This window comes from Diorhabda sublineata, chromosome 6 (genome assembly GCF_026230105.1).
Source record: "Diorhabda sublineata isolate icDioSubl1.1 chromosome 6, icDioSubl1.1, whole genome shotgun sequence".
NCBI classification, from domain to species: domain Eukaryota; kingdom Metazoa; phylum Arthropoda; class Insecta; order Coleoptera; family Chrysomelidae; genus Diorhabda; species Diorhabda sublineata.
The window spans coordinates 29,893,529-29,919,599 of NC_079479.1; the positions used below are offsets into that span (position 1 = coordinate 29,893,529).

General features: G+C 32.3%; 1 protein-coding gene across 1 annotated transcript in view; it reads right to left on the reverse strand.

Annotated features, from left to right (window-relative positions):
• Window positions 1-26,071, reverse strand: part of LOC130445382 (uncharacterized) — a 206,677-nt gene that overhangs the window by 14,512 nt on the left and 166,094 nt on the right. Inside the window, exon 5 of the mRNA XM_056780973.1 lies at window positions 16,617-16,750. Within this exon, the coding sequence (XP_056636951.1) occupies window positions 16,617-16,750 (134 nt within the window). The remainder of the gene's footprint in view (window positions 1-16,616; window positions 16,751-26,071) is intronic.

The following is a 26,071-nucleotide window of genomic DNA, read 5'->3' on the forward strand; positions in this document are numbered from 1 at the left end:
TGTAATGTAACGTAATATTGTTCAACAAAGATTAATGGAATCAAAATATTTATATTTATTGCCTAGAAACTTAGTGAAAACGGTAGTCAAACAGAAAGTCTCATCTCATAAGCAACTGTAGATAGAGAATGTTAGTCTGCCTGGAGCAAATAATTACCCTAAAGTTGAATAGAAGTAACCGGCGTTAACACAAAATAACTGTTTACAAATCGGTTAGCAGAGTAAATCATAATCTATGAGATATACAGACAAAAGTTATTGGGATCTGATGTTGGTCCTCCCGAATGTTTAGGAGTTATTGCCAGTTGTGAAACCGTCCATGGAGCACCTTGTTTTGTTACTATTAAATAATCAAAGACTATTGCGCTATTGCTCAAGATATATGGCTACGAAACTACCCAGAAGAGATCTTAACTATTTATAATATACCAAAAATTGGTTCCGATTCATCACTGTATGCTCATACAATTATAAATATTATCAACAGTTTTTGAAAAATTGAAATATTTTTATGTAACGGAAACATTTTCAATGGAAATGAATTCATAATTAATAGAAATTTTCATGAATGGTCTTCCAATCGAGCCAAAAACATATCATTCAGAGCAAACTATCTTCATGCTACAAAGTATAAAACAAGCGAGCTGACATTTCGGTGCACAGATTTTCTTGGAAACTGTTCGACGAGATAATCCACTGAAAATTTGAAAAACCGACGAAACAAAATTAATAGAAAAGAAAAAAGAGTAGTTCTAGAAAAGTACGCCAATCAAAAGAAGAAATTAACGATGATGATTAATTTTCTATGATTTGAAGGTTTACCAGAGAAGTTATTCTAAAGACACTTACCGCGTTTATATTTCAGTCACACACATAACAGATTTACCGAGAAGCACGACCGTCTATCTTACCGACGAAAGTCCTTCTCAGTTGATAATTTTCAGTAAACGCAAAACTCAGACAGCTCATGGACTAGGAATCAAAATTAGATATTTTAGTTATAAAGCACAAAGTTAACTTGAAAATAACACGCTTTTATAATAGCGACATTAATTACCTGTAATTTTATTCATTTGGTAAGAATGATTTTTTACTGGTGAGTTTGGTTATTCACTATATATATAACACTTGTTTTTTGTTTTTTTTTTAATATAATTCATAAAATACAAACTACAATCATCATAACCTAAATATTCAAATATTTTTTTAAATAGAAAGACTCAATCTAAGCCTATTAGCTAAATATGTTGTTTTGATGATTCTATATCAAGTTTCGTTGTTTGGTTCCCTAAAAACAATGAAGCTATCTACTATAATGCTCAATTCTCCATACTTGCAGAGCTTATCTCATTTTTAGCTGTATCTCTTGAATATGTTTTCAAAGAAATAAAATAGTATAGACATTTCTCCCAAAGTAATACATCTTACTTCCTACCACTGAAAATTTGAGGGCCTGGTTATCACTTTATGTCTATATAGAAAGAGAATGAATAAATGGTAGGATCTGCGAAATAAATTTTTTTATTACACTAACCATATAGCTGAATTGGGTTATCGTTTTCAATATTAACATGATGGCTTGCCAGTGGCGTATATTTGAGATAAGAAATAACTTTCTTGTTCTGTTGAGATACCAATTTTCTGTACAATTCCAGAGTATCTAAATATCATGAATAACTTATGTGTGTACGTGGTAAGTAGCTACGAATTGATTAATTATGGAACATATGCGCTCCAAATTTTTCAATTTACCGAGGAAAGAAACCAGATTTTACTTTGACAAGCAATGAGGTTTCGATTGGATTGACGAGGCAGACAACTAGTATATATCATAATATAAAGTTCTAATAATTATTATATAATAATCAAGAAAATAGATTTTTCGGGACCTTTTTAGCAGTAAGCGGTTTATTTGGAAGATATGATATAAGAGTAATCCAAAGGACATAATACATTTGGAAGATCTCTCATTGAACAAGAATATATAACACACAAAAATAGGAGAAATAATATTTTAAATGAGGTTGCTGTTAAGCTGTTACGTAGGGCAGATAACTCAAAACTTATGGAATAGATTATTTCATTAATAGAATAAAAAGAAATAAATATGTATTAACATACTAAGAATAATAAGAAATAAGATTTGAGTGAATACATTCAAAAAACCTGAATGAATATTACTGCGTTTATTCTACCAAATATACAGAACTTTTTTGACATCCAGAACTGACTCCGTGGTACTTCATGGTCATTAATATGGAGAGAGCTTCAGCATTTTGAATTCTACAGTGACAGAGCTTATTTTTAAATTCCACTGCAAATGTTCTTGGATGATCGATCAAGGTTGGTTGAGAATGCTCGTGAGTTCGTCAATTGTCTCACATGAATTTGCTTGCACAGGTGCTCTTACCATGTCGTTGTCTAATATTGTTGATCGTCCACCGAATCTGATCTCGTAGTTTTTTTTTGACGCAACTGTTGTGAAATATAAAGAGCATACAATGCCATGTATGATTTCCTAGTATTTGGCTGGAATTTCATCCTAAATTGTAAAAAAGACTCGAAACTTCATAATGCGCTCAAAAATTATGATATCGACATGCACAGAAACGGAATTATGTTCCAGTCCCCCTAATATTTCTTATGTAAAGCTATCAATGATAACAAATATCTAAGCAATTTGAAAAATTTTATGTTATATATTTCGAATAATTATAATTTTGGGTTGTATTATTTTTATGATTTAACAACTTTTTTCTTGATATTCATATGCTAGGTAAAGATCTACTTATGTTGAAATTAGTCAATCGACAGTAGCATGAATTCTTAAATTGTATTCACTAGGATTCAATAGAGAATGATCCTAATAAGACTGCAGGTTTCTACACAAATTATTTACTAACTAAACATGAGAAACTTATTTATCTCTAACTTTTGACACCCTATGTACATAATTATTGACTGTAGTTTCGACTGAAATATTCGAGCTTTTCTAAAATACTCGATCATTCTAAATTACACTCTACTTATATTCAAACTTTAGAAGTGTAAACCTTCATGAAATCTACTTTATAAATAAATATAACTTGAATTTTCAGTTAAGATTGCGGTTAATTTAAAAATTTATTACCATGAAAGTGGCATGATGATATGAAATTTTAATCAGCTTTTTGTTTTTGCATTTTGCTGCGACAAAATTAAAGTTGAATGCATATAAAATATTGAAATTAATTGTATTGAAACAAAACCCCGTGCAGTAGCAACTCGCGGTCGTGGTTTTCACTTATTACCAGCGGAATGAATTAAATAAATCAAAAGTGGAAAAATGCAATTATGGTTTGGTTTATACAAAGCAATAGAGGTATTCTGAAATTGAAATTTATTTTTGAACTTAAATTTTCAAATTAGAAGAAAACTATGAGAAAATAAAATATTAAATTGAGTTGAATGAGGAAACAGATAATTATTAAAAAAAGAACGATGCTAACGAAGAAATTATATTTGACTATATAAAATAACATATTCTTACTGATTGACTGATTCATCATCGCACAGACGAAGCCACTGAAGCTACAATTATGAAATTTGGTTATTATTTTCCTCTTACAATGTACCTCACTCTAAGAAATGGTATTTGTATCGTCCACTCTTAAAAGGGTTAAATAGAATATTGGAATTTCAAATACAAAACCTGCAGACGAAAATCAACTAAGATGATTAAGACATGGGGAAAGGATGAGTAAGGTAAAGATTAACAGAAGAATACTAGAAGCCAAAACAGTAAGAGCGAAGAACGAAAGGAAGAAACTACAGGTACTACCACAAACAAGAGTTCATAGAAAAAGAAACTCAGCCCCTCGTCCTACACTCGTAAGGGTAGATATACATTAGGGCAAACTGTCTCACAGAGATCCAGAGTACACGGTGAATCATTTGATATTTCGTCGCTTCCGTTTCTTTTAAAAAGAGTATGACTCAATCACAAGAACATACCTCGAATAACACCATTTCGGTTGTTAACATTCAGTTTGTCAAGAGATGCTGTGGGGGGGCTACTTTGTTTTTGTGCATTCTAAGTAAATTATCCAGCAGTTTTGTGAGTTTCTTTGTGGCAGTTAGTTAGGTGATTAGTGGAAGGAAACGGTAAAGCGACAGATATGTATCGTCTGGAATAATTTTGTTCCGTATTTTCATCTAATATGTAAACATTTAACAGTGAACCAGTACACACTGAATGGGTTTATTGTGTACTTGCTAGTGTGTACCACTTTGTATAACCATATTGTTTCAGCATGGCTCGTCAAAAGAAAGAATCTAAAATCAACAAATAAGAAGAAAAAATGAGAGAGGCGATTGATGGAACAAGCGTTTTAAGCTTTTGGAAGAAAATTAGGTGTTGAGTATATCCCAATAAAGCAAACTGTTTATTATCAAACTGTTTAAAGAACTTTTTATTCCAAAATTATGGCAGATATACAAGTAATAAAAGTTAGTGGTTTAAACCAGAGATGACTTCATTTGAGTTTCAGTTTCAGTTTTGGCAAAAATAAAATGTCCCCTCCCCTTTAAATCGATGTTGCAGATGTTTGTTTGAAAAATAAGAGACTTAAGTGGTGCTGATTCAAATATTAATGCAAAGGGCGTAGCTATCGGCATCTATCAACAATGTTTTAAACTTTCTTATACATAGAAAAATTGAAATCTCTATGAAGTATAATAAAATATATTGTGTCACACTTATTATAAGGAATTGTCTCTTACGAAAATATAAACATTTTTATAGTAAACTTTATTTTCTCATTATTTATAATAACATAATTTACGAATTATAAACATTAGACATCATACAGTTTGAGAAGTCTGAATGAGTTAATTCTGAATCTTGTGCACACAGACATATCGTATGTATAGAAACACTACATTATACAACACGTGAGAAAAAGACCTATTGCTCTATGGTGTGAATTAAGAATTTCTGCGCTTTGGAGTTATATTTAATTTTTCTCACTTGTTTTACAAAGAACAATTGTATGCAATTTACCAATTTTTGGCCATTATTTGACATAATATTCAGCTATATAGTTTATATTGAAAAGAGTAGAAATAAAAATTCGAAATCAATTAATCAATTATGTTCGCGACTGTAAACAATTCATAACATAATATATATATACTCCGCATTACAGTCCAAAAAGCAGTACACAATTTACGAAGTTGTAACAAAGCGTTGTTGTAAAGTATCTTATGAAATATAAGACTTAATTTCCTTTGTACAACAGTAAACACCTGTAAGATTCTCACTTGGAGCTTTCCGAAAACAATTAGGTAACATGCAAACTTATCTCACTTCTGATAGATTGCGAACCGGAAATCCAGGTGCTTGTTGACACCGTTACCAATCGTTTCTGATTTCCGCTTGTATTATTCGCCCATGAATTTGCAGATTGAAATTTTGTGAATGAACAATTACTTGAATGAATATCTTTGATATATTGTTGTTTAGATTTATCAGATTTTCTTGTGTTCTTAATAAAATGTAAGGAAACATTTCCTCTTTGATAAAAGTATTGAAAAGTGTTTGCAGGCCGATAAATTAGCCAATGTTTCAATTATTGTGAAAATGTTCATTGCACTGTTTCAGATTACAAGTTAAGGTTTTAAAAGATTTTGGAGATTATTAATTCGACATTTTCGATTTCGTAGTAACAAAAGACAAAATATTTACCGTTTACTAGAATCAAGATTGATTATACAAGTAGGAGAAAGCCATTTATTTATTCAAGGTATGATCTAAAATAGAATGATGATATGATGCAGAAGATAAGAGATCCCAAATGCTTTTTCTTATAGAATACACGCTTGTCATATACGAAGTTTATACCAAAGCTCATGAATATTTATTATGAGGAAATTAGGTGTCAAATTTGGCTGAAGTGAAGTTGAACAGAAGCTTGGACAGCTTAAAGCATAAAATAAAGGCCGCTTAACTGACTCTGTTTTATTGATACCACCACAGTGGATGATCTCTTAAGCTGTCCAACATAATCCCTCCTAGACTAGTAATTGCTGGACCTACTCAACAGGGATGTCAATTTATCGGGACTCCTTTCTTTGGAGAAGTGCAAGCTTGTGAAATCATGTACCAAGGCACGTCTTTCTCGAACACTCTAGCCTTTACAGGTATAAGATCAATATCCATAGGCATCTCCACACGGCACGCACCCCTCGAACTAATCGAATTCATTAAAAAATGGTATCAGCAAAATGATACTGCGTATCCTAATTTACATTCCAGAAAAGCGGTTGTTTGTGTTTGGTGAACGCGAAATTGTAGATTTTGGAGTATTGAAACCTGAAAAAATTATTAACGTAGGATAGATTGTAAAATTTTCATACATTTCACAATGAACATATACTAGATGGCAATATTTTGTTGATAAGGAATGTTATTAGACAATTTAATTTGAGAAAGCGACAAAACTTTCTGATGCTCCTTTGCATATTAATTATAGAAAAAGTAAGTTAAGTTCCCCTAAAATATTGAAGTTCGTTTGATACCGTCTATTATGAAGACTGAATTATGCGAATAAAAACAAGATAATATGTATTTAAAGTAGTGCACTGCCGTCAAAAATTGGAAAAATCCTAAACATGAAAAAGTCAGAAGTAACTTGAACTAAATCTGGTGAGATAGGTGGATGTAAATACTTTTAATGACCAAATACTCATGTATCAAAAGCAAGTTGAGACAGGAAGCATTGTCCTGGTATACAGAAAGCTGTTGTTACAATTTTCAGGCTTCTTTCTTCTCAAATGTTCCAGTCCAATTTCTTTTCAGAGTCATAAAGACTGTAACAGTTTAAATAAGGAAATCCGGATCAGTAGGGGGACTATTTGTTACTTCCACGCAAATTGAACTAAAATTTTATTTATTTTTTTTTCAAAATTTGATATTCACCAGTCTCTCTTCCATATCATCTACATAAGCTTTCGAATAATAAAATTATACCAAACAAGTTTGTCCATTTTCTGCATTTTTTTCGGTCAAATCACTTCACAATCATGCTTCGTAATTAACTGACTCATTTCCACTTTTAAATCGCCTATAATATTCCAGTCTCTTACTACAGTGATCTTCTAAGGTATCTAGTAGATTTTTATATCTCATACGTTCTTGGAAATATATGAATATTTAGTACTATTTTCAATTTTCCGTTTGTTAATTCAAATTGAGTGTGATTCTATGTTCTCATTTTTTCATAATTCAACCAGTTATTATTTCAGGAAATGCTAGGAGCTTTTGACTCGTCATAGATATATATTTTCGATCTATTTAAATGCATGTAATTATATAGAGTTTTGATATTATAGGTATATCAGAATACTTTTTTCATATGACGGATAGAATACCGATTTCAACTTCTATTATACAAACCTATCTAACAAATTAACCTATTTCCTATTTGCGACAAATTAATTAGTACATTATTACTATTTACGTTGATAAATACGAGATAAAACAAAACTATTTGTTAATTAATGGACACACACAAATTAAACAGTAAATTACTATGGGTATCCGTATACATCATTATTTTCTCGAAATGTATCAATTAACATGGTTCTGTCACTTTTTATTTCACAATAGCAGCAACTTAGTCATTAGTATTCTGTGGACTGTAAATTAAAAGATACAGACATTGTCTGGAATTAGTAATAAAATCAAGAGTTTGTATATTATTTTTCTTCAAAAATTGAATCCGTCAATTAGTTTTACCGATATCTATTTTATACGTATAAATAATAATAATATAAATGTTTCAGACTGTTCCAAAACGAGCATATGATATATAATAAAGTATGCTACCCTCCATCTTCATCGAAAATCTCTCCCTGGGTATACGAGGTCTGGCTATTAAATAACGAGACTGATGATATAAGACTTTTTATTTTGATACTATGTATATTTACTTATTATTAACTTCGATATTCACCCCTTCTCTATCCCTACATCGCTCCATGCGAGTGTTCCATTGTTCAAAATAGTGGAGGAAGTCTTTTTCTGTCAGTTCCTTCGAAACGCGTGTCGTTTTTCCTTCCACAGTTTCATCAACGAATTATAGGTTGGATTATATGGCTATAAATTTAGACACAGGCTGCAAGTGAATGTGAAGTGACCATATGGTACCTACAGCCGTCAACAATAAGGACTTGAAGGCACACATCACTAATAGAGAACAGTGGATGGAAAATTCCTAAATAATGGATCCTCCCGGTATAGCTTCAGGATAAATAGCTTGGTTCTTGCATTCTTCTGTGAAGGGACAACTAGATAAGCAAATTTTTCTTGCTCTAAGAGCATGTTTCCAAGCTGGAGTACTCATTGTGATAGAATGTGGATGGGTGGTACCTAATCGACGCCATAGAAACATAGTAATCTTAATATGCTCGTGATAGAGGGAATAAAGTCCTGCAAGAGCTGATGAGTGCAAGATCCACATCGTCGCCCAAGCAGCATCAGAAGTTATGTGTACAGGAACTTAGACAAAAGAGCTGTTACGTGAAAACTATAAATTTCATAATTTTATTGTGAAGACCACTTCATAATATTCACAGTGAGAACCACGTTTTATAAACTTTGAAATGTCTCAATATATTCAAATGGATGTTAGAGTGATCAGAATGTAATTTTGATTTGATTCAATCACTTATAAGTGTATTCAACTTATGTCACATAAAGACATAGACTGCCATGCTCCAGCCAGTTCCTAGAACGTGGTGGCCACCCAAAAAGTGGTAGCTACGTGGCTATTTCGTGGTAACCACGTGGTAGCCACTAGTGGTGATACACTCTCAACTTTTTCCGTTGGTAGCATCTACGTGATTTCCACTAAAAATGTTACTATGGTGGGCTAGGCTAAGATCCAGAAAACACATCTCGTAGTTTTCTTGTAAGAAAGTTGTTTATTCCTATATCTACCTGTTGTTTAGTCTTAGTTTGCTTTCTTCTTTTTTGAAAGGCTCCCGTGAACTCTGTTGTTTTTTCTGCATTCATTAGCCACCATCTCTATATTCCTCTATAGATTTTTTGTTTTTTAGTAGTTTTAAATCCCTCTTTTATATAAAGTTCTTTTTCTATTAGTAGGTTTTGTTGGATTACTCCTGAGTATTTGCTCTCTTTTAATTCATTTACGTTTTACCTTCGTTTTTTTGTTCTCTATTCCTAATCTTTCGTTCTGGTGACCATTAATAAATGGTTAGTGTCCGCCTCAACTCTAGCATTATCATATATTATTTGTGGCCATTTTCTGTACATGTAATCTTCCATATTCAAAGTTCATGTAGGTGTTTGTTATACTAAAAATACTTTTTAAAAAGAGAAATCCTTACAGCAATGAACACAAAGTGTTTATTAATGAATGTCCCAAATTGAATTACAAGCATATATTATTTCAAACTAATTTGAAAACGCTCAATAATACTCCCGCCAAATGGAGGATACCATATGTTAATTGGAAAGTGACCCAAACTGACCTCAGGGACTGTAGCAAACGTACATTTTATATTGAAACTATTGATTAAAGTTTAATCCATCTCAAACCTAGCTTCTCTTCAATAGCATAATCAAGGGACACTTTGCTCATGAAAATTTTCAATTACATAGTTTACATAAGTTTAAATCCATTGTAATCTCTCAAGCTGTGGAATATGTCAACAATATGATTGTGTTCATGGTTACCCGAATCAATACCGACGGAGAAGAATATACTGCTGCGGTTTTTGTGCAATTCTCGAACACCATCCATTACTTTGTACCGGATTTCGTGGGCACTTATATTAACAGCAGTCACACATTTGGTAAACATGTAAATGGACCAAAAAATCATTGGTTTTACTGGATGCACCTCAATTACACTCGTTGAAATTTTATATCACGTAAATTTGGTTTGACTTCTGAAGGAGTATACATAAATGTTAAGTCATAAAATATACATCACAGAAACTTTCAATACCGTTTCTATGATTCATTTACGATGATAATTCTCCGATTATATTTATTTATTTCAAAATGAAGACATTTCGGAACTATGTAACAAAAAATATCAGTAGATGAATTTCGTAGGCAAATGGGGTTTTGATGCTTTTTCAATAATTCAAGAGGTGATCCGCCATATTACTATTAATCCTCTCATACTTTGGTAAATGCAGATAAAAATAGTTATCGAAAGAGAGATTAAGTTGGTGACATTAAAATTCAATAATTTTCCCAGACAAGTCCTAGAAACTAGTCCCATAACTATTAGTATTGTTGTAATATCTCCAAATATTTCGATTAGCATCTATCAGTTTGACTTCAAAGAGTCGTAGTGTAAAATTCTTCAGTAATTCTCAAGATCTTGTATAATTGGTACGGGGGTTCCTACGTATGACAAACGTACTGAGTACGTTCACCATTAAAAATTTCAATCTTTATGATGGCAATGTCAGATTTGACACATCACTGCTACTATATCTCAAAACTCAAGTGGCAACCCTCATATGCATAATTCTCTATTCTGTATTCAATAAATCAAGTGAATATCCATCCTTATAAACTGGCAATGATGATGGTACGCATTAATGATTAATATATGAAGATCAATTCAATTTGGGAAAAAAACGCGTTTAAACTAAAACAAACTAATGAAACCTTGTAGAAAAATTACCTCCATTCATTTGAAACTACCTATACCTTATGATGTTGATATCTACAAAGCTCTATCCAGTTTACTACAGCATAAAGTCCATTCTCAATTCCATTATCTGCTGCTTCATATCCTTGCCGGAGATGATGATTGGCCAACTGATTAGAGTCTGCTAAGTTCCTGACAAAACTTATTCATATCTTTTGGATAAAACGATTACAGTATGGCTCATTCTTGCAAATATTACTCTATATATTCATCCTAATGATGTTCATATCCCTCCAGCCAGAGATCCTCTTCTAGTACCTGCTCTTTTTTACCTCTTATGGTGCTTCCGCTGGATTACAATGAAGATTTTATTTTATCACTGTATTATTTTAGTTATTAGTTGTCTTTTCTCATCTTGAAATACCTGCGACGAGTCACAAACATCAATTTCTATAGCTTCAATACTTCGCTACCGAAGGAAACAATACTATTTATAACTGTGTTGTACATTCGGTGCTTATAGCTTTTGGATACGTGCTTGTCCCATAAATCGCAGCATTGATATTGCTCTTCTCCCATGAATATTTATGTTCTTGACACACATCCATCCATTACTCGGTCACTTACAAATGAATAGAATGTATTGAAAACAATTTCTTCTGTACACATAAAAATAATACTGAGTTTATTTTATTTTAAAATATGTTTCTTGTTTCTTGTATTCGTAAAATAGTCAATTAAAGTACATATTCACTTGTATAGAAGGTGTTCCGCTCGATTAATTCACTAATTGCGCAATTGGTAGAAGCAGGATGAAATGTTCCATGCTTGGAAAATCTTTAGTTGCCTCAGATTTACTAGATTAACTGGATAATTTTCCGTTCCTATTGTTTTCGATGAAATCAAATTAGAACTCTGAAGTACATATTCAAACAGAGGTGTTATATTCTGAAGTATAATGAATTTTAGTTTTGTAATTATGTAATAAAATTATACAAATCATTGTCAATATTATAAATTGAGGGTGAAATAGCAAATTTCCTTTGAATCAATGAATTTATTTTCATAGGGTAATGGATTTCCAATCATTTTTACTAACATAGTGAATCAAAACAAGACATTTACCATTTACTTATTCATAATGCTTAAAAAAACGATTGTAGTGATGCTAATGTGGGTAAATGACTTATAAGAAGACGATAAAGTTGGTTTGATTATAGAAAGTATCGAAAGTTGTTATTCCCCCACAAATCGAAATAATCTAGTCTCTCACAAATATTTTTCCATTGCTTGTTGTATTTTAAATTTTTCATGACAGTTAATGCAACTCATATAAACGGCAGATCCATCCATCGACATATTTTTGTGTGTATGCAATTCCATTAACTACAGGAGGAATTATATTTGACTCTAGCTGAATATTAACTTTTACGTATTTAATGAAATTTATCAGTGAACATAGAGTATGATTAATTAAAGATTTAAAAACAATCTTTTTTGAGCTACCTAAGAAGTAGTTCGAATTCATGAAAACAATGAAGCTACGTTCAAATGTATAATTGCGGACTTTACTATAAAAATTCATTTTATGATACTTAATGTCATCGTATTTAATTAATTTTGTTTTTTACTCCAATAATTCATCCAGAAGATGTTGTTTGAATGAATCAAATATGTTTATGGTGAATATAAAGCAAAAACCCATAACAGAATTAGTAAAAAAGTTATGAGTATCTTAAGATTAAGAGTTGGGCCGTGAATAAGAAGCTGTGGGTTTGATTATTGTGTGCAAATAGTATGGTGAGCATCTAAGGACAAGCTGTAAACGTAGCCATCGTAAGTTTATCGTACCACTGTACAATCAGAATGTACGAACCACATTGATGACTATTGTTTTTGTGGTCTCTAGTATTGTAGTACAGTTTGAGGGAAAATTGAACTAATATAACCGAATCAAAAGTTATAGTCAAAGATCCGATTAGACATGATCTAGCTGTAGGCAATAACATAATCAAGGGAGAAGACTTTAATAGAGAATTGCAAGTAACAAGTAACAAGAGCCATCGGATAATTGAGAGAGTAAGTATGAAGAGAAGTCATAATTAAATATGAAAAAGAAGTCGGGATATTGAATAAGAACTAAGAATTTAGTATCTTTTGAGCTAAATTAGAGAACAATCTCGAGGTAAGAAAGATTATCTGAGAGAATTCTAGCAAACATATTGATAAAAACCAGAAAGTAAACACACGGAGACCACTAGACAGACCACCAAAAATATGGTTGAGCTCGGCGTCCCGAGAAGCGCTGCATATTTAGAATCAAACAGGTAAGGGTGCAGCTAGGAGAGATGGGAATTAGAGGAAAATCACATAAACCTGATTTATCGTCTGCTAAAAGGCTCCTACACTCCTTAGATATCCTGTGAATCAAGATCTATCAGATTTGTAGCATTCAAATGTGTTGACAACATCTTCGTGTTTATCTTCAAATACCTTAAATGTCTAATAAGTGACGAAATTATTTATAATCATCTTTAAGTGATGTTTAAATTTCTTTAGTGGATTAACATCCTTTACCTATTGTTCATTCTCGTTTTACCAAATTAGACTAGGCATATCAAAATGTAAACCTTGTTGTGATACAACTTGAATTCTTGTATGGAGCTGGTATTTTCGATAGTCCACGTGTAAGATTTTTGTTAAAAGAGAATGATTCCATACATTCATTGGATGAATTGAAAGCAGAAGCTTCAAAATCTTTTGTTACTGCTATAGAAAATTTCTTATGAAATCAAAAGGCTGATAATGATGAGAGACTAATAATAATATTCTTAATTAGCTCCAAACATACAGATAAAATCCAGCTATCGTGTGTAGTTGAACCAATATTAGTTTTGTCATCCCCAGAATCATTGTAAGTGTGTGATTGAAATTTGAAAGTAGAAACTGATTTTTCTGACGGGCTATGCACCTTTTTTGTACATGTGATTACTCCAAAAATGTGATTAAAACCAGCACAATAGTTATAATAGCAGCTGTATAATGATTTTACAAACGGAACGAAAATTGTTTCCAACCCAATCATTTTCTGTTTGTATTCGAGAAGGTTTCGACAAAACGAATAAGAAAAATATATTTTTGATAGTTTAGTATTGTGAGTTACCTGGCCTTGACCTCCCCGATTGTCATATTAAAATATCATCACAATAGAAACCATTTGTAAATCTTTCAGAAAAGTCAAACATTAAATTTAAATACATGCTCTTATCTTGGAGTATATTGATATCGAGACGCTTTTGTTTTCCCATTGTTTTTCTCTCCATTTATACTCTAACCGCTGCCTGTTTTGTTTGTTTCGATATAGCTTCTAACCAGGTTGTGACAATTGTAAAATTACTGACTCAATAAGAACTGTCTCAATAAGTGAGATTGATGATTTTCAAAGTTCTAGTTCAAGTTAAACTATTCACAATGTCTGTAGCGATTCAGGTAAAATGGAAATCACGAAATTGCGAGAAGGTTTAATTTCTTTGGGTAACTTTTACAAGTACATCCATTTCGGAGAAATATTAATTGTTCTCAACACTTAGTTTCTCTTCAGAACGAATTTATTACAATTTTCTTTTGAGGTATAATTATTCTACCCGTAAATGATCTCGTTTCATTTCGAGCTCCTGCTAAATCAACTTTTCGCAGTATTTCCACCAAGGAAAAGTTGTAATAAACAAGTTTGTTTTGCTGATTTTGTCGTAACTAACTTCACGGTTGAATTATTCGTCAGACCAGCCTCCATGGTGATAAAAAAAGTATTTTCGTCCAAAATATGAGATTATACAGAATACTTATTCAAGCTCATATAAATAATCCAAAAAAAGTCATAATAGCTGGGTGTTTGGTTACAAGGTCTTCATAACTTCATTTAATTCCATATCCATGAACTGATATTTGTTGTGCTCATAGATGAAAGGGACCTTCACTTTAACAACGGATCCGAACGTCTGTGTTGATAGCTTGTGTAACACTTGATACAAAAATGGCATTAATCATCAAGAAACCGTCTTTTGAAAGATTTTCTTGCATGATACCCATAATGTTAATATCCCATCTTTGTTGTTCATTGTTATTATAACTTTTATTATTTATTGCGTCCCTCTTGTTCTTCACTTTGTTCGACTAAATTCTGCTGGAATTGATCCAGGTCCTCGAGAAGGAAATGTTGTGCAGATGCTACAAAGATTTCCACGCTAGCTTCCCATATCATTCATATAAGTCTCAAATTTAGTGGTATCTTTCATTGATTGATGTATTTGACATCCATTGAAGATGCCTGCTTTTAGCTTCTCAGACCTTAGACTATGGAATTTCTATGTAAAAAACTAACAACATTGATCGCTTTTGTCAAGAGACTCAAGAAATTGCTTCATCGGCCCTATTTTCAGATGTAATGTTGGAAAAATGATTTCTTCTCTCAGAATCACAATTTTATTCGCAATATTTCTTTTTCCAACAACAAGAGCATCTCTGATAGGATTTTTTTGGGTTCACGTGATTTGACTCAACTGTACCAGTCATAAATGAAGCATGGGTATTTAGTATAACAACTCTGGTCGCTCAGTTAATAATTAACTATTTCAAATCGATGTAGGTATTCTAGCTATTCGTTATTCCGTGGGAGGATTGACATAATCTCATATTTTTGTTTCATATAAGTTGAGAGAGCAATCGAAACGGCTGCATATTTATTTCTTTTATGTAGCAGTACTTGAGACTTCGTTTACTGTTATCAATAAAGAGAAGCCAAAATTTTCATCAGATGAAAAATACTGTGCAAAGTTTCATTCTCCTGTATGATATGTGGACAGATATTCTAGTCTGTGAAGAGAAGAGAGGTCATCAAGCTCATTTTGTTGAATATGCTTAGGATCTTATGATTTCCTGCAGTATTCGAAGTCGTTATATACTTGATGGGGAAGAGAAAACTTTTATAACCAAACCGGCTTACACGGTAAACGAGGTAACCAGAAAACAATGATGTGACTATCCACTTACAAAACGGACGATTACCAGTAGCAGCTTCAAATCGGGAGCAGCAGCTCGTCGAAAACCAACTACAGCTGATGAAAATGATGCACCAGCACAAACATATTAAAACCAGCAGTTGCAAGATCTTCGGTGTTTAGAACGACAAGTTCGATTCTTACAACGGTTTCCAGCCGGGTTTTTGTAAATACGCGTACATAATACAGGTACACTTTTATTCATGACATTTTTCGTCTTTCTACCGTTTCCCCGATACCAAGTTGCCTTTTTCTGGAAATTCTAAATTACCTCTCTTTTACAATCTTCTTAGCACGTTTCTATAAAAATCACGTATCTACGTCCCTTTATTTCGCAAATTGTTTCGTGACATCACAAGAGCTCTAGCTTTCGATCTTAGTGTTAATTGAATCAATCGACCACCAGGCATTGCAGCGAACGCATCTCAAACGACGCCAAAGTTTTACGGCGGCCTTCGCTCCATTGTGACGTTATCGTATTACTTTAATGTATGAGTTTTAAGTAGTTAATGGAATGAAATGGATTATTCTATTACCTCTTCGTCGTTCTCGATTTTAATACTCGCGTAATGTATATATTCAGGTTTAATTTAGTAGCGCTCCAATTTGGTTATATTATAAATCTAATGACTTTTCACTCGAAAACAAATATTTTATTGATTTAAAATCCCTTCTATCAAAAATCATCCATAATTACTTACAGTAGTATATGTGCGACAAATGAAGTGGAGCGTACAAATTTACGTTCTGTTAGAAAGAGTATTTTCACTACACTCACGTGATTTAACCGCATCCCATATTTTGGTAATATTTATGACAGCGAATCTTTCTCGATTTCGGGTATATATTTACGTACATTTTATTCAAAATAAATGGTAATACTTACATCGTTTCCATTTATTTTCCAAGCAAGAATTGGCTCGGGATCTGCATAATCCGATGTGCATTTCACGGAAAAGTTATCACCTTCTGCGTACGATTTCACTAACCCGTCGATTTTTGGGTTCGCCTTCGGTATAGCTGTAATAAAAAATTGAGTTATAGTGAACTTGTTTTGTCAGAATTATCAACTATTGTCAGAAGTTAATTAATTGTTCAATGTTACAACTATTAATTGATTCGGTCATTAAGAGTATTAGTAATCTCTTGCGAAAACGATTTGATTGAATAGTTTCTAATGAATTGAATTGGAAAACTGATAGTTTCCAGTTAAAATATAGTCTTTCTGATATAATACAAAAAGGTACTCATCTCATGTAGTTAAGTTTTAGTTCAATATCGACATCAATTTAAATCTCACTTCCCTATTATCACACCTCCGGAGCTTTGTCTCTTCGAGTGTGACAGCTGTCACGAGCAGCAACTACATGTACATGTATATGTATGTGCCTCACTACGGAGAGAATCGAGATGGTCGTGCCTAATTTTCATTACGATCATAATCAGGATAATAAGCTTAACCACAGCTCAGTTTATGGTAAACCCATATACTGACGACGTTGATTATTTGGAGATAATGCTATCTCAATATAAAATTCGCGATGAAGCGTGGGAAAATTGGAACTTGATTGGAAATTGATAACCAGTGAGGTTTATGGATGATTCTGTGCGATAAATGAGTAGTAATTTGATGAGATTTATTTTTTCCCTATCAAATTAAAATGAAAAAATGCAGCTCAATTTGTGATTCATGAGCGTATTAAACGTTTGATACAGCCATCGATTGATATTTGGTTCATAGTCAACGATTTGACGTCAGACAAATTTTAATCCCTGCGCCTTTTGTGTGATGACAAATTTGTAATACGATTGTGATACTTTTGTATGCATCATGATTCAATAATATCAGTACCTGTAATGTGTAGGGAATTCATCTCTTGATTTGTCACGTGGATTAGTTTTTCTCCCATTTTCTCTTAACCATTGCTGCTTTAGCTTTTTCTTGTATTTTCTTGACACTACATCTTTCTTCACTTCTCTTGCTCCCTTCATTAGTCTTAAGTAGCCTTATCATTTTAATTTTGTAGGTTAAACTTTTTTAGTAGGCTTGGCCTCTTCCTCTTATGTTCATTTCCTATTTTGTCTATTTTCGTTACTACCGTGGCTTTTTTAGAGCACTCAATTTTTGCTGCTTTTGAAACTCTCTGAAATCGCAGCCAAATTTGAGAATCGATGTTAAACGCTAATCTCTGCCAATTTAATTAATAATAAAACTGATTCTCAATGCTTAAGATGTAATATGTATCGAAATATTCATTTCTTTTTCTTCATTCCTCCTTAGTATTTTTCTACTATTTCTACTTCTTAGTATCTGTAGCTTGTGTAATATCGTTCAGATCGAAATTGACTACCTTATTTTCTTCTTGAATAATTTTTTCTGATATGTTTTCGTTATGTAGTTCTTCCCTGATTATTTAGCCGAAAGGTTTTTCTAAACCCTATGAATTATTTTTACATTTATGCTCCTAGTTTTCTCTATAACTTGTTTTATTGTGAAGATATGGTCATGTATGTTTTTCCCTTTCCTGAACCCTCGTTGAGACTCTTGTTCTATTCCGTTCATCATTATGTTTCCAATATTTATTCATATACTTTCGACCGCTGAGTATTTACGAAATAATGATTATTGTCATTGCTACAAAATATTCCCCAAGAAAAAGTATGAGATATTCCAAAAATTTATTTCTATTTCAATCCATTTATTATGAGTTCACCAATAGTTGCGCTACAAGAATTTCCAAGACTTATAGTCTTACAGTTATACTGATCTAATAAAAATAGAGGAATGGTAGAAATCAGCATGATAAAATTATTTTTGAGTTACTAAATTAAGATAAATCAAGTACATTTTAGTGACATTCGATTTTTTCGACAAAATCAGATTTTTTCCACCAGCTTCAACTTTTGATCTCTATCCACCTTGTTTCGCTGGTTTTCCGAAATCACTTCGCTACAGGACTAATTTTCATTTCATTTCATTTCATGTCATCATGTGACAAACCGTAAGATTCAGGCATTAATTCCACTCGCAAGCACTTCGAAGCAAATGGTGGGCCATTTTTTCAGAATAACTCAGAATAACATTGTGCAGCTCTTCAATTAAACCATAGAGTGGTGAATTCTCAATGGTATACCAGCATTTTGCCAGAAGTGTTCACAAAACTTAGAGAAACCAATCGCAGAATCATCATCCTTTGTACAGTCCTTGTTTGGAACTCAAGGATTTCTTCTTATTTCCACAGATCAAGAATCAATTGCAAGTTCAACGTTTTTCTACATCTCAAAACTTAGGTAGAAGTCCTCGTTTCATAACTCTATTGGAATTGTATTGATAATGAACAAATAGGTTCTGTTTATATGAACCCTATATCATAGTAAATTTAACTAAAAACAATAATAATAATTCAACGCTGAATGATAATAAAAACGATAATATATGGACATGAACATAGCAAATCATCAAACATAATTTGTGTGGTTATTATCATGATTAATAGCCATTAATTTATGGATTGTCGCAAATGCTATGAACATCTCTATAGGAAGGGGAAATAAGCTCTAAATAGACAATTGTGTTTCGCTGCTAAACCTCCTCAATCATTCATTTATATAGAGACGAGCCTCATTTCACAGTGGGCAAATGGGCAATTCCACAGAGTGTCTATAGCCAATTTAAATTCACTCGATGAGATTATTGATAGGGTACGTTCGTAATTTGGAATCCATATTTGTCTCAATTTTTCACCTAGTAAATACATAATACGAGGGATACATAAAAGGAAAGTCGATATAAAAGTCACTTCTCGATGTTAAGATCAAATCTATTTAGTCATATATCAAATCGAACTTGTTTAACCCGTTCTATTACCTATGCAGTTCTATGTAATATTTTGATGAAAAAATCATTCTAAATCACCTGATGTATTAGTGCCGCTCTGTATATTTTTAGATGCCATTATACTATAGTTGCGCACTGAAATCTGCTATAATTTCAAAAACTTGAACAGTTGCAACGCGCTACTGTGTTTGGCTGGTAGAATAGATTTAGAAGAATGGATATTGCTAAGTGATGAAAAAAATCAGATGTTACGATTATCCGAGATACAAACAGGTGCCCTTTGTCGCACAGGGAGCGTTAAAAAAAATATAATGATATATCATCCACCCTATCAACCTGATTAGTCCACGTGTTATTTTTGGTTATTTGTTTTTCCTACAACATTTACGTAATCAACCTTTCACGAAAGAGCCTGAGATAGATGAAGCCAATCATTCAGTTTTTAATAGCTTTCAAGAAGATAAATGATGATGAACATAAATGGAACCATTTTCCCATAAAATTTTTAGGTGGTTTTGCATCTAGAAATATATAGCGTCACCCTCGTAAGTAAAGATAGTCATAGAAGACACGATTTTTTGTTGTGGATTGTTAGCTAATTCTAATATTCATTTATCCAACATATTACCATTTCTTTCAGTACGCTAATGAAGAATTTTTTTTAATATAAAATATTACGAACACAATATTTGATGGAAATATTTTCGAAATGCGAAATCATTTTCAAATGAAAAAAGTTGGATTTACAACGTCCGTCAAATATTTTACGAACAAATATATGAGAAAAAAAAATGGAATTTGATTTATTCCCGAAACTCGCGTAATTTATCCGGATGGAAAAAGACCACATTTCATCTCACGAAGTAAATTTGAGAGAGATTTTCTTTTCTTGGCGACTTTGAATAAATTTCTAAAACTAGATCGACGTTTTTGCATTATTCTTCATTTAAATTTCGGGTCAGCGCAAAAGGTGGCTTCTCTTAATTTATAGAAATATCGAACGCAGCGTCTTCTTTGGAGCCATCAGGTAATATTGATATATAGATATGAAAATTAGCTCCATAGAAAATTTAAATCGCTTAACGACGTGCCATTCATGTTTTCATGGAAGGTTATCAGACATCCATCGTAATATTTAGAAGCTTAAAATCATAACCAGTTTCTTATTGATCTTTTTAAAACATTTATAAACCCCATTAGTGTTATACAATATAACGTTAACAAATGCTCTAATTCATGAACTATTTATATTGTGCTACACACTGGTAATTTAGGCCCGTAAAGTGGTAATATTTTTCTTCTATTCTTTTCTATTTCTTGTTTTCGACTTCTAGTCCCGAACTCCCCTGTTCATTAGATCTCTTTATGCCTCTCTATACCATTTCTCCCTTTTTTCGTTTATGTCATATTTATATCGGTCATTTTCTTCGCCATTCTCTATTCCGGCATTCTTTCTGTGTCCCAGCTATTCTAGTCTTCTGGATTTTATAATTTTACTAATTTCTTGTTTAAAGTAATATCGGTCTGATGGCTGTCTGATAGGGATGTAGCTTAGTTTTTTGGAATACGTTCTTGGAGATAAGTATCTTGTTTATTGTACCTGCCTGTTTGTATCCTTGAGGTAACTATTGACTTGCTTGAATTCAATTGCGAGTGTAATTCTACTTCTACAAAGATTTTTCATTCGTTTTAAGAAGCGTCATTCTAATGAACTCGGATTTCTCTTCGTTTACTCTTAGGTTTAATATTTCTGCCATTTCTATGGAAGTCTCTTTCACATGTTGAGTAGATTATCTCTTCATCCGCATAGGCTAACAACTGTGTTGTTAATGATTTTAGTTTTCCCGTCATGTTTATTCCGCTTTTTCGGACTATCCATTCTAGTATTTTGTTTAATTGGTACTTTCGGGTCTCCGTTATTTGTGAAGATTTTTTTCTTGTATCAGTATCATATGCCTTTTGGGCGTCAAAAAAATTGCAGTGTTACTGATAATTCGGGTCAAAATCCTAGCAGGGCTCTTCTCCATATTATTTTATTTGACATTATGTTATACGCTGAGTCCAAAAGTGCAGTTCCTCGGTCACCCTTTTCCCCTTTTTTGTTCAGTAGCACAATCATCGCAGTTGCCCAAACCTCTGGTATTATCTTATTTTCCTATATAACATTAATAAAATATTGGTTTTATTTTCATCATCACCTCTATAATTTATAAATTCCGAATAAATTTATTTTTTTCAGAAGCATTTATTGGTATAGTATCATTTTTGCAACTTCTTCTTTAGTTGGTGTTGGTAATTTCTCTTCTTTTTGCCACATTGGATCAATTTCTGTATTCATCTCCTTCCACCTTCTCAGAGTTTCGTCTCCATCTTACCTTTTTATATTATGGATAAAAGTTCTTCACTTCTTTATTTACAATGCATTATGTCCTGTTCCCCATTTCTTGTGTGCTCTGCATATCTTCTCCGTTATTTTTCTTTGCATTTCGTACTGTCTCTCATCTTCATCAGCACCTTTTTTAAGCATTTTCTATTCAATATTTTTCCCTGTTTCATTTCTTTCTTACATTCTTCGTTAAAACATTCCCTCTATTTATTTTTTGTTTTTGTTTGGTATTATTTCATCTGCTGCTTTCTTAATGTTTCCATTCATTATTTATATTTAGGTTCTCTATTTGGCTAAGCCTTTTTCCAATTTCTGGAAGCATTGAATGGAGAAATGGATAGGAGTGGTAAAGGCAGGTATAGGAAAGTTTGCTAAAGAATGATTAGAAGAAGATGCACAGGACGAGATCAAATCGAGAAATTTAATGAAGAATATGGAACTAACAATATAAAGAAAACTCTGAAGCCAAGGGATGATGAAATATTTTTGTGCTGTTTTATATATTGAATTGATTTGAATTAATTTTCACAGAGTGAGTTATGAGGAGCTTCACAAACTATAAAATCTGTTTAAATTATGTGACAACATTGTCGCATATGTCATTTTCGTTGATTATGTGTTTAAAAATCACTTATTGCGTGAGAAATATTATACAGGGTGTCATATTCAATACAATTATCAGGAAAAAATTTAAAAAACAAATGGGTTGTGTGAACACAGTAGCCGAAAAAAATATGATTTTTTAATAAAATTATCACATATTTGGATGTCACAAACTCTCGGGATATAAAGTAATCTATTTACCATTGAATATATAATTTCAGGATATTATGAACTGATAAAAATATGCTTTTATGACACTCAAGAATATTGTCGGAGGCAATTCACCGTCTGATCATCGGAAACGCCGCAGCAGGAAGTTTCCATTTCATTTTCCATTAAATAAGTTCTAGTATATTCCGTCTTGGCAAAAGGAGTGTCGTCAATAATGGTATCCCGTCGAGATTAGGTTATGGAAAAGCAGCAAGGCGGAAATAGCATATATTTTTTCCCATATTCAATTAAAGAAACTTGATGAAAAAAAGTTTCACCGCATAAAAACAGAAAAAAATTCTCTATATTTCCAATTGTATCAATAAAGCATTTTGTATTCCACAATATTTTCAAATTTCATCATTATTAAGAAAGAAGTCAAAGAGGACTGATATCATATCTTGATGACATGAAAACACCTTTTTTTCATTAATCAACTTGTTTCCTGATGAATATACTCTTATGTTCAACTGTTTCAAAAAATATTTGTACATTAGCTGTGGAAATTTTATCAATTTATGTCAAAAAACGTCGCTTCTTATGTTTTGAATCGGAAATTATACGTCATTTATGTATGTTCTCTACAAGTGAATGCCAGAACTTTTTGATACTGCTCTTATATATTCTAGCGAGTATTATAATAAAAATAAATAGTTGTGGAAGCTCTCGAGTTCTCAAAGTTATACCAGTTTAAATCTATCACCAAATATACGTGTTACGTCATATTGGATCGTGCAATTTTTTTATCGTTCCCAAGTTCAACTCCTCCGCTAATATTTGGTGCATCTCAATTTTGGCTGGAAAATAACACCACATAAAAATATATTTTTGACAATTCGTTTCGTTCAATTCGTCTTTCATTCAAATTGTTATAATATGAAATAACAAGTATAAAGTATGCAATTACATATAACTTAATTTCGCATTATATATAAAAATATCTGCCTACTTCGTTATTGATGCCTGCCCAAGCATCGAGTCGAAGTACCCTAAATAGTTCAGTACCTTTAATGCTGGATGAGCAGAGGGGAGATTGGAAATGAATAACGACTAGAGAATGTTTGAATTGACAGCCAAAATAGACAGAATATTCGATAGTCAGAAAAACTATAAATATTTTTATAGTCGGTGTTTCAAATTTCGGAAGGATGCTCAAAATTGTTTCGCGAAATTGCGGATTTATACAAAACAACGAAGCAACACTTTACTATTCTCATAAATACTAACTAACTATAAAAATCTATGCTAGTTATTTGTTTCAAGCTAACGATGTTTTAGTTCAATAATCAAATTTTGTGTCACTGTTTCTTATCAGTAACTTTGTTATAATGACAGAAATATTTTTCGAATTAATTATGATTTGTTACATCTAAAAGTACGTGCTTCAAAATTTAGGTGTACTGAAAAAATAACGGGAATAATTTTATTGCAAGTGAAGTGAAAAATATTCATAAAATAGAATTAATTTGGATTGTAATATACTTACTCCAAAGCTGAAACCATAATTGGCTACATTCAAAATAGATTTCTTTTTTTATTGCAACTCAGTCAATATTTTAACTAATATCAAAAAGCATCACTTTTGGTACAATTTCCGTTCTCTAAAAAAACCAGAAATAGCTTGTTACTGATTCTGGACTGTTAGGTGGATGAGGAAAAATTAAAAAGCGGTGAAAAAATCTCTAAGTCTAATTGATTTGAGGTATATTATATTATCATAATGTTTAAGAAAAGCCGTTCCGCTATTTTTCAGGTCTTTTCATTTTGCAAGATTTTAGATATTCAATAAACTCTCAAATATTTCTAGCTTATTCAAAAAATCAAATATTTCTCCGAAGGTTGTCCCTGTCGTTTCTATTTTTTAATTGAATCATTACCACTATTTAATCAATCATTCTTATTATCAGCTTGAGCCAATCAAGAAGAATCACCATCAAGAAGATTTTTCGATAGTTGAATATATGCAAAATTTGTAAGTCAGAGAGTTTGATTATTTCTTACAACTCTTAGATTCTCAGATTTTTCTATCTTTAATCAGTTTCAAAAGATAAAATTGATTCCTTCTCATCACATTGTCCAGAAAATACATTTTCTTCTACTTTATTACTTCAATGCAGTTCATTATTGACACTTTCAAAGACAATGCTTCTACTTTATATGAAAAAAACTATCTAAAAAACACAACCATTCTATGTTTAAGCTATAGAATAGTGGTTCTTCTTTATTTTGAGAAAATGGCTTCAACTACTCCAATACTATATCGTCTTATTACTATTTATATCTGAACTCGACAAATACAAAAATATTTGCTCCTTTTCGATAAGCATACTATTGAACTGGAGTATTGTTTACAGTTACTTATTTGATACCCCTGTCATCTCCCTTTCCGTATACAAAATTAAGTATGATCTGAAGTTGGGGCGAAAATTCAACCTTAATAGTCCTACCCAACTTAATACTACAAACGTTATTAGGCCATCTATATGATTTGTCCAAGTGGTGGAACCATGCATGTGTGACTACCAGACACTCACCGTGATATATGGTTAACTCCTCTCTCATGTACCAGCAGTATGTTGAATCATTAGTGATGCCTATAGCATAGATTTTGAGCCTCATTTTACCGTTTCTGATTAGAAGGTCAGTAACCAGTCGTATTTAGCTCCTATTTAAGTAGAAATGTTGATTATTAAGATAGGCGTGAGCTTTAGCTTGCCTCATGCCAGAGCAGGTTTCGATTAAATGCGATAGCTTCACATTTAGCTACACCAATAATGGGTTCTGGACCCTTTGGTGATCCCAGCTTTCATTGTCCTAGTGACTAGTCACCTAAACGAACTGGATTTGCTGCCATCACTTACCAGATATTGTAAGATTTTTTCGCATTCCAACACGAGACTAGAGCACATAATTTCAGCTTTTATTGTAGCTCTGCTCACTGAGCAATTTTATAATACGAGGCATATTTTTTAAGTAAGTACAGTTTTGGAATTAGGTTAGGTTAGGTTAGGGTTAAAAAAAGAAGTGTAAAGATATCGCAATAATTTTATTTTTACATGAAAGTCTGTACCTTAATCTACTTTTCTACATAATTTCCGTTAATAATGAGGCAATTGTCGTAACGTGGGACCAGTTTTTGAATACCCTCTTCATAAAATTCTGCCGCCTGACTTGTTAACCACTGTTTTGACTTGGAGACGCTGACCGCCCAGGTGTTTCTTCAAGTGCAGGAACAAATGGTAGTCGCTGGGCGCCAGATCAGGGCTGTAGGGAGGATGATCTAGAGTTTCCCATTGAAAAGATT